The sequence below is a fragment of the Vicugna pacos genome, chromosome 21, assembly GCF_048564905.1.
Source record: "Vicugna pacos chromosome 21, VicPac4, whole genome shotgun sequence".
In the NCBI taxonomy this organism is placed as follows: Eukaryota; Metazoa; Chordata; class Mammalia; order Artiodactyla; family Camelidae; genus Vicugna; species Vicugna pacos.
The window spans coordinates 32,645,179-32,658,742 of record NC_133007.1 but is presented as its reverse complement, the minus strand read 5'-3'; the positions used below and the strand labels follow the sequence as shown (position 1 = coordinate 32,658,742).

The 13,564-nt window shown below is 63.7% G+C and overlaps 1 protein-coding gene across 2 annotated transcripts in view; it reads left to right on the top strand.

Annotated features, from left to right (window-relative positions):
* The first annotated feature begins 248 nt into the window (after nucleotides 1-248).
* CBFA2T3 (CBFA2/RUNX1 partner transcriptional co-repressor 3) overlaps nucleotides 249-13,564 on the top strand; it is a 72,467-nt gene continuing 59,151 nt past the window's right edge. For both annotated transcript variants that reach the window (XM_072946809.1, XM_072946807.1), the window contains exon 1: nucleotides 249-500. In XM_072946809.1, the coding sequence (XP_072802910.1) occupies nucleotides 413-500 (88 nt within the window). In that variant the 5' untranslated portion in view covers nucleotides 249-412. The remainder of the gene's footprint in view (nucleotides 501-13,564) is intronic.

Genomic DNA, 13,564 nt, shown 5'->3' with positions numbered 1-13,564 from the left:
CGGAGTGGCTGTGAGGAAGGCCGGGCAGGGCCGGGCCCAGATGGTTCCTGTTGGGGAAGCAGGGGCGCAGCTGCAGGCCCGCTTCCCGGCCAGCCCCTATCACAGCGACACAGCTGGCTGCCCCGCAGGCCGCTGCAGACCTTTCCCAGTGGCGCCTCCCCCAGCCCGCCCCCCATCACATCACATGAGCCCCTGCGGCCGCCCGCCCCTTCCCCAGGCTGGCGGGCAGGCTGCTCGGAGGTCCAGGGGGCTGTCGGGGTGACAGAGGCCTCTGGCTACGAGAAACCCCGGGCTGGCAGAGGCCCCTCCTCTCTCCCTTTCTGCCCCACGAGGTCGAGATTGGGAAAGGCACTCAGGGCCGCCCACCCCACAGCAGCATCAGGACTGGTCCCCCTGCTGCACCTCTACCTCCATGTCCCAGGCATCTCCCGTGCTGGAGAGCGGGCTCCCGGCGTCCGCCAGCTGCTCAGCGCCCCGAGGTCCCAGGAAGGGCGGCCCAGGTAAGGGGATGGGGGCAGGGGGAGCAGGCGGCCAGACTGTGACGTCTTTGTGCAACTGCCTGCCCGGCTCTGATGACTCACCTCAAACATCGACTCGTCCTCCGACAGGACACCGTCCGCACAGCTGGGGCAGGTGGCAGGGGGTGGACCCGGCAGGTGCCAGGGCCAGCTGCGGGCCCCACCCAGAGCAAGTGCTGGAGGCGGGGGCTGCCCGGGGCCATCTAAGAGGGGTGGGCTCTGATCTCAGGGAGCAGGGTCCCACGAGTCGGCCAGGGAGAGGGTGTGCAGCCGGATGTGGGATCCTTGAGACTTGCAGGTTGGATGAGGAAACTGAGGCCAGAAGGAGAGGGCCTGGTCCAGGGCCCTGGGAGTCAGTGACGATGGTCCAGGACCCCACCCTGCCCCAGCCCCCACCAAGAAGCGGCCATCCCTGCCAGGGCCCCCACCCTCTGGAGCCAGGGCCAGGGAGATGCGGTCACACAGGGAGGGCCTCCGGTGGGCTGATGACTCTGGAGTGCAGGTGGCTGCCGCCCTCCCTGACACCCCCGACCCCAGCTGCAAGGTCACCTGCCTGGCTCTCCCAGGACTCAAGGGGCCAGCATAGCTACAGGCAGGTGGCCCGGCTCCCCAGCCCATGGCCACGTGGCCCCAGGCCGGGAACACACAGTCCCAGTCTCACTGGGACAGTCACGTCCAGGGTGCAAGCGTGCCCATCACCCCAACCCCAGACAGCTCTGCCTTGTCTGCAGAGGGACTTCCTCTCCTGAGCAGGTCCCCACCTGCCCCGTCCAGGGACCCGTGGGCCAGCCCCCTACGCGGGCTCCGTCAGGCACCTCAGCACGTCCAAGACTAGAAGGCCAGCTTTCCACACCAAAGCAAACATGCTGTTGCCTTTGGCTTCTCCCAAGTGTGGGTGATTCAAAAATGTCTTCAGGGAGGGGCCAGTCACGGGCCCTGGGACGTGGTCATCCTGCCTTCGGGCTAGCCAGTGGCTCTGGTCCTGTCCACCTCCAGCTGGGCACTACACAGCCGCCCCCTCCTTTCCTGGGGTAGCCCCCTCACCCTACTGTCCTGGAATCGGCAGCCCGGTTCTGTCGCTTGCTGCTGTGACCTGGGGCCAGCCCCTCCTCATCTGGGCCTCAGTTTCCCCGGGTGTCAAGCTCTGTCCTTCTGCTCCCTGAAGGGGTCAAGGAGCAGCTCTCAAAAGCCGGGGAGGGAGTGGGGAGGCAGGTGGGGGTGCGTGAGAGCTGCCAGATGCTGTTGTGTGTGGACGGCGAGTGTCAGCCATGGAAGGCATTGTGTGTGGACGGAGGGTGTCAGCCGTGGAAGGGGTCTGAGGCCAGGAGGTGTGCTGCTATGCTTGCAATGACACCCGCGGTGTTTGTCAGGTGCAGGTGCCTGGAGCAGATGGTCTGGGTGGACCTCTGACACACAGCTCCAGCCCCCCGAAGAGGGTACTTCTCACTTGGAGGCTTCAACTGGAGGAGGGAAAGCAATGAGCATTTGGCTAGTGAGTTGGGATAAGGGCTCGCCTGGGCACAGGGTCCCGGTTCTGGGCCCTCTGGCTTTTAGGAGCTCGTGGCCCATCTTCTCTAAGGTACCTGGCCTCGTGGGGTGGGCACAGGCACACGGGAGACATCCTGCTCCCCAGGCTCCTCCGGGGGTCACATGCTGGGCCTTACCGCCAGACACCACCACGATGGAAGTGGCCGGTTAGGCTGGGCTGGGGACAGCCTTGGGGGCCAGGGGCCTGGAATCCAGGGCAGGCCACTGGCAGCACTGCTCCGCCGTGCAGGCTTCCTGCGAGTGCACGAGAAACTCTGAGAGTCCGCTAGGGTCCAGGCAGCTCTAAACTGCACAAAGAGCAGTAGGAAGTAAAGCTTTTAGAGCTGACATAAGAGAGCTGCTCTGTCTGAGGGCGAATGCACAGGGCTTGGCTGCGCTGCCCTCCTGCTGGGGGGAGGGCAGGGGCCAAGGGTGGGGACCCGGACTGCCCAGCCCCATCGTGGCAGAGGACGGGATCGCTCTGGCACCCACAGCATGGTGGGAGCCCTGCGGCATGGCCGGGAGGCAGCGGCGCCATTTAGGGGAGCATTCACTGCACTCAGGTTTCTGAGGTGCTGACTGTGTGCTCTGGGCGCTGGGCCCCCACAAATGAGGTGGGGGCTGGGACACTGACAGCGGTGCCTGAAGCAGAGGGGCCTTGGGGGCAATGTCATCTGACCACTCCAGGGAGAAACTGAGTCAGGCCTGTTCAGTGTCACCGGAGAGGGACAGTGGGGCCCAGGTGGCAGATTTCAGCTGAAGCATGGCCAGCGAGACAGTGAGTGTCCCATCCCCAGAGGAGTCCAGGCAGAGACAGCTGGGGTGTTAGAGGGCACTGGGTAAGGTCCAGGGAGGACCCAGTCCCGTGAGGAGGGCTGAAGGCAGGCCGGGGTTCAGAGGTCAGTGCTGTCACCGAGCGCCTCACCCTCCATCCTCCAGCCTCCTCCTCCGCCTTCAGCTGCCCCAGCTGCAGGGTCTTCTCTGGAACGCTCTCTGCCTGGAATGCCCTTCCCTGCTGTGTCAATGCTCTGGGGCCACTAACAAAATACCACAAACCAGGTGGCTTACAACAAGAGAAGTCCACTCCCGCCCGGTCTGGAGGCCAGAGTCTGAAACCCGCATGTGGGCAGGACCCCCTCCCTCCGGGGGCTCGGGGGAGGGTCCCTCCTGCCTCTGCCCGCTCCTGGGGGCTCCGGGCGTCCTTGGCTGTGCCGCAGCTCCCCAGCCTGTCCCCATCTCCACATGGCTTCCCTTCTGTGTCTCTGTGTTCTCTCCTCTTCCAATGAGGACACTTGCCTTTGGATTTACAGTGACCCCAGTCACCCAGAGCTCCAACCGTCCTGTCTGCTTTCCAGGCAGCAGAACTGGAGGGAGGGGACCCAGAGCCTGCAAGCTGTGTCTGTCAGTCACGGCGAGGGCTTGGGCACATGGCCTCCAGGGCCACAGGGTGCAAGAGGGGAGCCAGGCTACCAGAAGCCCTCATGGTCTCTGCCCCAATCACCCACTGCCCCACTTTCTACACAGCTGAGGCCCCTGGGCCTGTCGGGAGATGGTCAGCTGTGGACACTGATGCGTTCACACAAGGAGTCCCAGGCCATCTAGGGTAGGAGTGTGCCCAGGAGGGCGTCGGAGTTCACAGCCCCGCTCTGAGTGCAGGACCGAGGACAGAGCCCCGTGGTGGCCGTCCACCCGCGTGTCTGCGTGAAGCACTGTGAGTGCTTGTTCGTTTGATTTCTTCTGCACCGTCGCTCCATGCAGGGCGGCAATCCTGTCCCTGCTCTGCTCGCCCTGCCAGCCTGTCTCCACCTCCCGCTCCCCCTCTGGTTGACCACAGAACACTGGAGTCGCCTGTGTCAGGTCGCGGCTCAGGGCGGCCAAGCCCCACATGCTGCTGTGCCTGCCGTCGCTGAAGAAGATACTGAGGTTCTGAGGGGCACACAGCAGGCAAGAGCAGAGGTGTGATTGAGCCCCAGTCTGCTGACCCTGCAGGATGGATGCAGGGCCAGACGGGCATGGGGGCCCATAGAGGGTAGAAGGGCAGCCCAGAAGCCCTGCAGAACAGTGGGTCCTGGCAGGAAACTGGCAACACAACCACGGGGCAACGGAGTGTGGACGCTTGATGAGGAACCACTGACAAAGGTCAAACAGAGCGGCCAGGACAGCACAGAAATCTGGGAGCTGTTACCTCCTGGACTGAGGGATGAAGAGTGGGGAAGAGGAAGGAGCTAAGAGAGGGCTGGGGAGAGGAGGGGACACTGTGGCCGACCAGGGAGTCGGGAAGCTCTCCAGACAGTGGACAGACGGCAGGACGAATGTTCACCCCTCTCCTCTTGCCCCCCATCACCTGAGGCCCCCTGAACACCCCAAGCCAGCCTTCAGGGCACAGAGCACAGGAGAAGGGGGTGTGGCTCTGGGGCAAATGGAGGCTCTGCACTGAGCCTCTGTCCCACGAGGCCTGTGTCGGGACCAACAGTAAGTCTGGGGAGTGAGGACTGTGCTGCAGCCCAGGTCCGGGGGAGAATGGGGCTCCCCTTCCCCCCACCAGCTAACTGTGGGACGTTCTTTCCCTGAGACCTGCAGTTTCCACACCATCCCCATCACACAAGCCTGTGGGGCAAGACTCCTGGGGCGGCCAGCAGAGGACACTGGATACCCATGTCCTCCCCACCCACCCAACAGCAAACCAGAGGCTTGGAAGGCAGAACCACAGGGCAGGGTGCAATCCCCAGGGGTCAGGGTGCAATCCGGGCCAGCTTCCTGAAGGAAGTGGTTCCGCGGGGGCGGCTGAAGGAGGCAAGGAAGACTTTCACTTCTCAAAGCATCTTAACTGCGAAGAAAGGCCTTGGTGTTAACCTCATAAGCCTTCACTTCGCAGGGGAGTCACAGCCCGGGAGAGGCTGAGCTGGTTGGAACCCGGCCAGCGCTCCTTGCCAGAGACAGCCACTCGGATGGGTTTGGGGGGAGCAGGGCAGCCGTGGGGAGGGGAAAAGAGGGGCCACCCCTGGACTTAGGCTCACTCATGTCCTTCACGGGCCAGAGGTGGGACTGCGGTGGTGCTGATGGAACCCTCATCATGAAAACACCTCGTATGCTTTCCAGCGGGCAAGCCTGGGGTGGGGGGAAGTCGGCGACCGTCAGAGGGCAGCCCAGGCGGGAGGAAGCGTCAGTGGCAACCCCATCCAAGAGTTTTTCAGGGAGCAGAGCAGATGCTTCTCGTGGCGCTTTGGGGCATCGCTTTGTCATTACGTCAGAGCAAGCCCAGGAAACAGCAAGTCTGACCCCATCTCCCCCAGGGCTTCTCCCCTCCGCCCACCTCCTGTGCTGACCCCTCTCCCTGCTCTCCAGCCGGGCCTGGCTCCCCCAGGCACCCCCGCTCGGGTGACAGTTCCTCCCCGCGAACCTCCCCCCGAGGGTCTGCATGGCTCCCCCACCCCCCCGCCTCCCCTCGGCCCTCCCTCGAGCTGCAGCCCCCACCACACGTGCCTGGTCCGTTCCCGCTGCAGCTTTCTCCTTCCGTTTATGATTCTATCTGAACACTGGGCATTTTGCAAGGTCACCTGTCTGTCTACCAGCTGCCTCCCTGCGCGGCCCCGCCCTCTGCCTGCTGCGGCCCCCTCAGCACCCAGAGCGGTGCTGCCCTGCTGCCCGGCACTTGATGGATGAACACATCCCTCGTGCAGACCACTCGGCCGCCCCGCACATGGCGCGCCTGCTGACCGCAGTGCGTGGCGGGTCCTCCGTTTATCATCATAGCCGCTGTCAGACAGGACCTGAGGCCCAGAGACAGGGAGCGTCCTAGCGACCTACTGGGTCACACAGAGAGCTGAGTTGGACCTGGGCCTAGGGACAAGGACCAGGCGGCCCCCTCAGTCCCTTCCAGCCCAAGGCATCCTCACGGGAACCGGGGTCCCCTCCGCTGCAGCCTGAGGCCGGGATGGTGCGAGGGCTCACACACGGGGGGGAGGCCGGCCAGCCAAGGTCAGGCTGCCCGCAGACTCGGTGTCTGGTGAGAGCTTCCCCGCCCAGAGCCAGCTCGCTCTCAAACAGCACTTCCAGGGAAGGTCAGGGAAGGGCTGGGAGGCGACAGCCGAGGGTGACCTGACTGCAGGGAGGGGGCAGGTGCCTCCCGCCAGCATGGTGAGTGCTGTCGCCTTGGAAATCCTGACCGGCTGACGGCCCCTTTCTGCCCCTGTCCCTGTGCCCACTGTGCCTGCACACACACCCCCAGCTCTGGAGCCTGAGGGCCGGGTGTCGGGCTGTCATCCGAGGGAGCAGATGGCAGAGTTGCTCCCCGGATGCGGCCACCTCCCCTCCAGGCCAGAGGGCTCAGTGGCACTGCTTGGGGCTGGGCAATCCACAGGTGGCGAGTGGGCTGTGCACCAGGAGGCCTGCCCCTTGGACAGCACAGGTCTCCCAAGGGGACCATGACCTTGAGATGCAGCATGGGGGCAGCAACAGTCAGGACACAGGAGCGGCCTGTGAGGCTGCTGCCCCATGTCTCTCTCAGGCCCTGGAGGGCGGGGACCGGGGGACGGGCAACCCCACGCCGGACTCCTTCCTGTCCCTGGGCACAGCCTCAACCCAATAACCCTTCAAATATGTCATTGACCTGGCTGTAGAGATGAGGACAAATCAGAGAGGTCAAGAGACCTACCCGAGGTCGCACGGTTAGTCACTGGCAGGCCCGGGGCCTTCCTGTCTGCCTGCTGCCCTCCCCGGGAGGAAACACGGCCCAGCTGGGGCTTCAGGCTCTGCGCCCACCACTCCCCATGTGGGAGCCACACCCGGCAGCCCTGCGAGAGCCTACAGTGGGGTCTGCTGCTCCACGCTCGGGACCCCGAGGCAGGTGCTGCCGGGCGCCCCGGCTGACACCGAGATGGGGTACCTCCCCCGCGGAGGCTGGTGGGGCTGCCTGCCTGGTGGGGCCGTCGGGTGGGCCGTCTGTGGGGGCAGCTTTGAAGCCTCTGGAAGAGTGGGCCAGCCCTGCCTCCGGTTAATAACCTGTTGTCCGTGTGCACGCAGACTCTGAGTGCCTACTCGAGCCACTGAGGGTCCGAGGAGGGTGTGGGCCGCTGGGTGGGGCTTACACTCTGCAGGTGCAGAAAGGGTCCCTTCCTGACAGGAAGCAGCGTCGGGCCACCTGCTCCGTGGGGCTCACAGCCTGGAGGGAGGCCGGGCCGAAGGTGCCCACATTAGATGGCAGAGGGTGGGGCTCAGCCCGGTCACAGCCCCTCAGGCCGGGCGGATGACCCGTCCTTGCCCTAATGACGTAGCCAGTGTCTGTGGTGTCCTCTGCCTGGGCGGAGGACAGGGCCCGGGGTCCGGCCTTCACACTGGCAGTGCCCCTTCCCTGGTCCCAGAGGGCTTCACAAACACAGCGGAGAGGACGTGTGGTGCAGGGTGAGGAGGCCCGAGGCGGACAGGAGGTGGGGGGACGCCACGCCGAGGATGAGCCCTCTGAGTAGGGGCCCATCTCCCCGAAACCTCCATCTCAGTTTGCTGTGGCCAGGGAAGTGGGTTGGACCACATCATGGCTGTGGGGGGAGGGCTGGGCTGGAAGCCGGCTCCATCATTGCCCGAGGGCCCCGCAGGCTTGGGCCTTTGTCTGTGACATGAGATGAGAGCCAGCCCCCGAGAGGCTGAGGGGTAGTAAGGGAGGACCCCTGGCCCAGGCCCGGCTTTCTCCCTGCTCCTGGGACCTTGCTGGGACTCTGGCCTGCACGCCCTCCCTGGCCAAGGCCACTTGCCGGGCTAGGAGGGCCCTGTGAGAGGAACGAGGGTTCCCACCCTCAGGCTCCTGGAGCTTCCCCCTTCCCTCCCAAATTGGGGTGCATTCTGAGTGTCGTGGAAAGCCCCGACTTCACAGGCCCTGGGAAAGGAGGGGAGGAGGAGGACGGCCAGCAGGAGGGGCACCTTGCTCCAGGCTGCTGGGTCCCTCGGACGCCAGCCTGACAGCCCAGCTGGCTCGTTCGAGGCTCAGAAGGGCTGGGGCTACGGGGGTCTTCTCACACTGCGCTCTCTTACTAAGGGAAAGGCCCAAGGTTCCCGGGCCCACTCCAAACAAGCCACCAGGCCAGGACACGGGACCCCAGCACTCAGGCCCCGGCGCTCAGAGAGGCCACAATCTGCCCAGTGGGTCGCAGGGCAGCACCTCAGCCTGGAGACCAGGAGGCTCCGGGCACCGGCTTCCGCCCTGTCCCTCCTGTCTCTCAGGGGCCTGAGGAGGGTGCTGCATTGGTGTTCCCTCAGGCTTGGACAGACAGACGTCCGATCCATCCCCACCCCTCCACCACCACGGCATTTTCTAGACCCAGGGTTGGAACCACACATTCTAAAAGCAGGTGACAAAAACTGCAAGTCAGAACAGTCTCGTTTCTGTTCATGGCCCCAGGTGTGCAGCACCCTGTCCCCAAGGCCTGGGAGGCCAGCTGGGGGGTCCCCACTTGGCCGTGGCCCTTAGCCCAGGCTTCCTCGTCTGCAGCACGAGGGGCTGTCCCCACCTGGGGGGCTCTCCGGGCGGGGCCCCCACCCGGGGCTGCACAGCTGGTGGAGGGGAGATGGGAGCAGGCAGCTTCCTGTGGAAACCGAAACAGCCAGGTGCTTCCCCGAGCCCCATCCCTCGGCGACCCAGACACAGCTGGACCAGTCCCGCCGGCCCGCCCGCCACACCACCCACTTTCGGACGAGCGTCCAAGGTCTGGACTGCTCTCCTCACCCACCACCACGACGCGCCCCCGAGCCTCACTCAGGTCACCACCTGCCCCTGCCCCGTGTGGACAAGGCTGGGTGGCCCCGAAGCCCTGCCACCATCTGGGGCTGCCAGTCCATCCCGTGCCACCCTGGCCTGAGATTTCAAATCTGTGGGCAAAAACAGGATGAAAAATACCTTAACTCTCTTTAACTTGAATACATGTGGAATTATTTCCACTTCAGAGAGATCAGATGGAACAGAACACAGCGTTAAAGCCAGTGTCACTGTTTCTCCATGCTCCTCCTCTCTGGTGGCCAGAGCAGGGGACGTTTCACACATGGCTCATGGCCAGGCCTGCTGGCCTGGGTGCTGAGCCCCAGGACCCAGGAGACAGAGGGGACAGGCCCCAGTTGTGCTCCCCGGTCCTGCCATTCCCCTGACTCAGGGCCCATCTTTGATTTAAACTGTGAAAGAATTCGCCCACGCGAGGAAAGCCCCACCCCAGGCAGCGTCGCTCCAGAGCCCGCTTCCCCTCACCTCCGCTTCGCAGTAAAAGGGGTTGTCGATTTGGTGCCCCCGCCCTCGGCGGCTGCCCCACCCTGGGGCGGAGCCACGGCGTCAGAAACCACAGAAATCAGACTGCCGGGCCGGACCCAGCTCGGGTGCCCTGCAGGCCAGGCCCCCCAGCCCCGGCCCATGTCCTCGTCTGCGCAGGGGGGCCGATGTCGGACTTTTATCTGCATGTCTTTCCCGGAGACATCGTGGTTTTCTGTGTTTTCGGTTGTTCCATGAAAGCAACACATTCTAAGCGTCCTTTTGCAATTTCAGGTTTTCTCTCCGCATAATCGGTAACTCGGCACCGGCGCAGGTGGCGCCGCCTTGTCCCTGAGCCCCATGAGCCTAAGCAGGCGGCGAGGGGGCTACGAAGAGACCCCTCTGGGCTCCAGTTGAGAAGGGCCTTTGGTACCTGAGTGTCCAGCCATGGTGTGCGCTGTTTCTGGAGGTCATGCCGGCACATGGCTCCCCGGGGGGGCCCTGATCGCGGAAACTAGCGCCGGCGGGGGCAGTGAGCGGGAGTGGGGCGCTGGCACCTGGGCACCGAGTGCGAGGGACCTTGGCCCGCCTAGTCCTACCCCTTCTGCACGTGGGCTCAGCCGTCATCCCAGGTGAGGCTGTGATGGGGAGTGCAGCAGTGATGATGGGGGGAGAGGCTGGATGGTGTGTCCCGCCACCCTGCTCCGCTCTGCGCTGCACTCATGGCGCCCCTCCCCCGACCCCAGCCCTGCTCCTGCTCTGTCTGCGTTCTGGGGAGGCCTCCAATGTGAAACCTGGGCAGTGGAAAGTCCGGCATGAGTGGGCCCGTGGGCCCGAGGCCTCCCGCTGGGAAACCCCGCTCCTCTGCAGGAAGCCAGAAAAGGGGTTCTGAGCGGTCCCTCCACCACACTAGAAGGAAGAGGCTGCTGGGGGGACTTTTGTGTCTGCCCACTGGCTGGCTGAGCCCCTCCAGGCCTCCCCACACAGAGGCGGCCACCACAGCCTGCCCTGGAGGGGTCAGGAGACTGAGCTGCTGGGGGACACCCCCGTCCTCCCCTTGACAAGGCCAGGAACATGTGACCGAGCCGATCTGGAGCTGGGGCCCAGAGGTCTGCCCGGTGGGGCTGCCCTGGCTGCAGAGGGCGGCAGCTGGGCTGTGCAGGCAGGGCAGGGCGGCTGTCCAGGCATCAGAGCGGCCTTGGGGCGCAGGGGGTCTGTGGGGGCCTGGCAGAGGCCCCATGGGGGTCCCGGGAGGGGTGTTGTAATAGTAAACAGAGGCAGGTTGCTGAGCTCCCCCCGCCCCGTTCCTGCAAGGAAGACGACTTGCCTGCGCACAGCAAAGCCAGTCTCCCGCAGCCGGCTGTGATCACAGCAGGTGCCCAGCAGGGAGGACAGGCAGCTCGCTCACAGAAGCCCCCAACTCCCCGAGGCTGTCGGGGAGGGTTTTCAAAGGCCGTGGAGGGGAGGGGCTTCAGGGGACATGATCAGCATGTGCTCAGTTCTCGGGTGGGTGGGCATCAAGGTGGAGTTCCGACCATCACCCAATCTTTCGGTTTCAGCTGCTCTGGGGTCTACGCGCTTGCGGTCAGCAGTTTTTATCTGGTAGGGGTCTGCTTCCTGCAAAGACAACCGAGGAGTGTGTGTCAGGCCTTTATCTGTGTCTTCCAGGGACCTGGGAGGTCGGTGACTGTGCTGTGTGGCTGGTTTTCAGTCTCGGTTGTTGCCAGTGTCCCCCCCCCCCAACAGCCATGCTTGTTTCTACAACTTCACGGTTCCTAACCATTAACTTCTGAGACTCAGGAGAGGCCTGGGAGACTAAAGCAAAAGCCTTTCCCTTCAAAGGACAGGGGCTTGTACGCAGTTTCACGAACCTCCTTCTAAGCCAAAGGAGGACACGGGGCCCCAGATGATGGTGCCACGGGCCAGCTTGCAACGTCCAAACACCACGGCATAAACAGTCAGAAGTCGTGACGCGTCCAGTGTGCAGTGTACCTTGTGCTGTGCACGTGCTTGGGAACTGTCTTCGTGTCAACCCTGAGGCTGCAGAGTTAGCACCCTGATTGGTGGGAAAGTCACCAGAAAATCGAACTGTCAGGGCTGACCTTCGTCAGCTTGTCTTCAGATGGGCGTGTTATTAAGTGACCCACCGGTCTCTCTTCAGAATTCCAATTCTGATGTAAACAGGTGGATGGCAGACGGATGGACGTTGGGGGGTGGATGGATAGGCGGACAGGGAGAAAAGAAGAAAGTGGGAAGGCAGGAAGGAAAGCGAACCCAAACATCCCAGAGAGTTACAGTGTGATTCTCCCATGAACATACGAGTCCGTGTCAGAGCTGTGTCTCCCTCATTGCTGGGGGAGCCAGGCAGGGAATAAAGGAGAGTCAAGGGCGGATGCAGGGGTGCTCCGTCCCGAAGACGGCCGCCACCCTGAGGCCCCGGACGGAGCCAGTGGAGCGAACGTCTCTACCAGACGTGTGGGTTTCCTGCAAACTAACACCGAGCTTACAGCGTCTGGGACCCAGTCAGTGTAAAGAGCAAGACAGCCAGGCACGTCCCAGGCGGGCCACTGACCTTGGCAGCCTGGCCAGACAGGAGGCCGTAGGCTGTCCTGTCTCTCGTCACTCATTTGGGACTGGAGCTTCCATCAGAGGAAGGCCGGGGAGGCACAGAGACCTGCTGGGTCTTTACACCCTGAGGCGAAGCACTGATGGATTCCGGCTGCAGGGGAGAAGGAAGGTGGGGAAAGCAGAGGTGACAAGGCAGAGTGGCCAGACTGCAGGCCCCGTTTCTTGGCGGAACAATCTGGAAGTCGAGGACCCTGTGGGTTCCTTCAAGCCATCCTGCCCGGGTGCCTGGAAAGCCCTGGGCACACCCCCATCGGGAAGACCCAGACAGCAGACCGAGAGCAGCCTCCTTGCTGCACGGACCAGGGCCCAGGGGACCGGGGAGCTCTCGTCCACTGGCCAACTGAGCCCATCTTCTTTCTGCCGATACCACTGCAAGCAGACTGCCCCCCATGGTGAGATGCGAGGACCCCGCGACCTCTGTGCGGGCCGGGCCTCGAACCCAGTCCTGCCGCCTCCCTGCCCACTCCCTGATACTGGCCTCCGGATTCGGGGGTGGGGGCATTCTCTTCGGGGTCTGAGGTTTGCCTGGCGCAGCGGGTGCTGGAGCATCGCCAGCTGAGAGAGAGTCTGGACGATGCCTGGGGTGCTTGGAGCCTGGATGAACCCTGAGAACATCACACAGGTGGAAAGAGCCAGACACACAGGGCCACATACCACGTGGCGCTCTTCGTACGGAACGTCCACAAGAGGCGACTCGAGAGGGACGGAAAGCAATCAGGCTGCCAGGAGCTGGTGGGGGTGGGGGGCAACTGGTGGCAGCAGGGACAACTGCTGAATTGGTCATTTTAAAATGGGTAAAATGGTAAATTTCATGTTCTGGGTGTTATACCACAATGAAAACAATCTTCACTTTCCTTTTTTTTTTAGAAAGGGCAAAGATGAGCCTTAATCCAGGCCTCAGGGCTCCCGCTAACCCGTCACGTGTCTCCTGCAGCTGTGGGAACCAGCACTGGCCGTGCTCCCGGGCACCCGGTGACCTGACCCTCTCCCTGTGACCCTCGCTTTGGGCTCCCCCGCAGATCTGCTGTGGGGGGTACCCGCCTGCCTGGGCTCCCCACCTCCCTTGCCATTGGGGCCGAGAACCAGGGCCCCTGAGTTCTCCCTTCCGCATACACGGTGGTGTTTGCCTGGGCAGGCTTCGTCCTCCGAGGCACCTCGCACACCTGGGAGCTAGGGCGGGTGCCCCAAGTTCACCTCTGAGCAAGCAGAGCGGACACGTCTGGGGCAGAGGTGCGCCTGTGACCCGGGGGGCGGGTGTGTCCCGCCGGTAACACCAGGCTCTGCAGACGTCCTCACGGGGGTGCAGAGCTCCTCCAGGACCCAAGGAGACGCTGAAGGTGGCGCCACTCCACAGGGCCTGGCGAATGTCAGCCTGAAATGCGGTCCTGAGAAGCCCGACATGTCGCATCCTGTCGTGGGGAACTTTGGGTGACTGGCCACTGACTGGCCCGGCTGCTCCCCTCTTTCAGTCTGTGGCCGGCGTGGCTGGTCAATCACAGAGCCTCCGTGCTGAGCGTGGAGGAGGCCGCAGCTCCCTTCCCAGCACAGCGCTCCTAGCAGCCAGTCCTGCTCGGAGGTGGGTGCTCACTGTTGGCAGGGAACAACCATCCTCCGTCTCCAGCTAGTACTTTCGTCAGATGCAGCGAAAATGCCCCAGTGGGCTCAA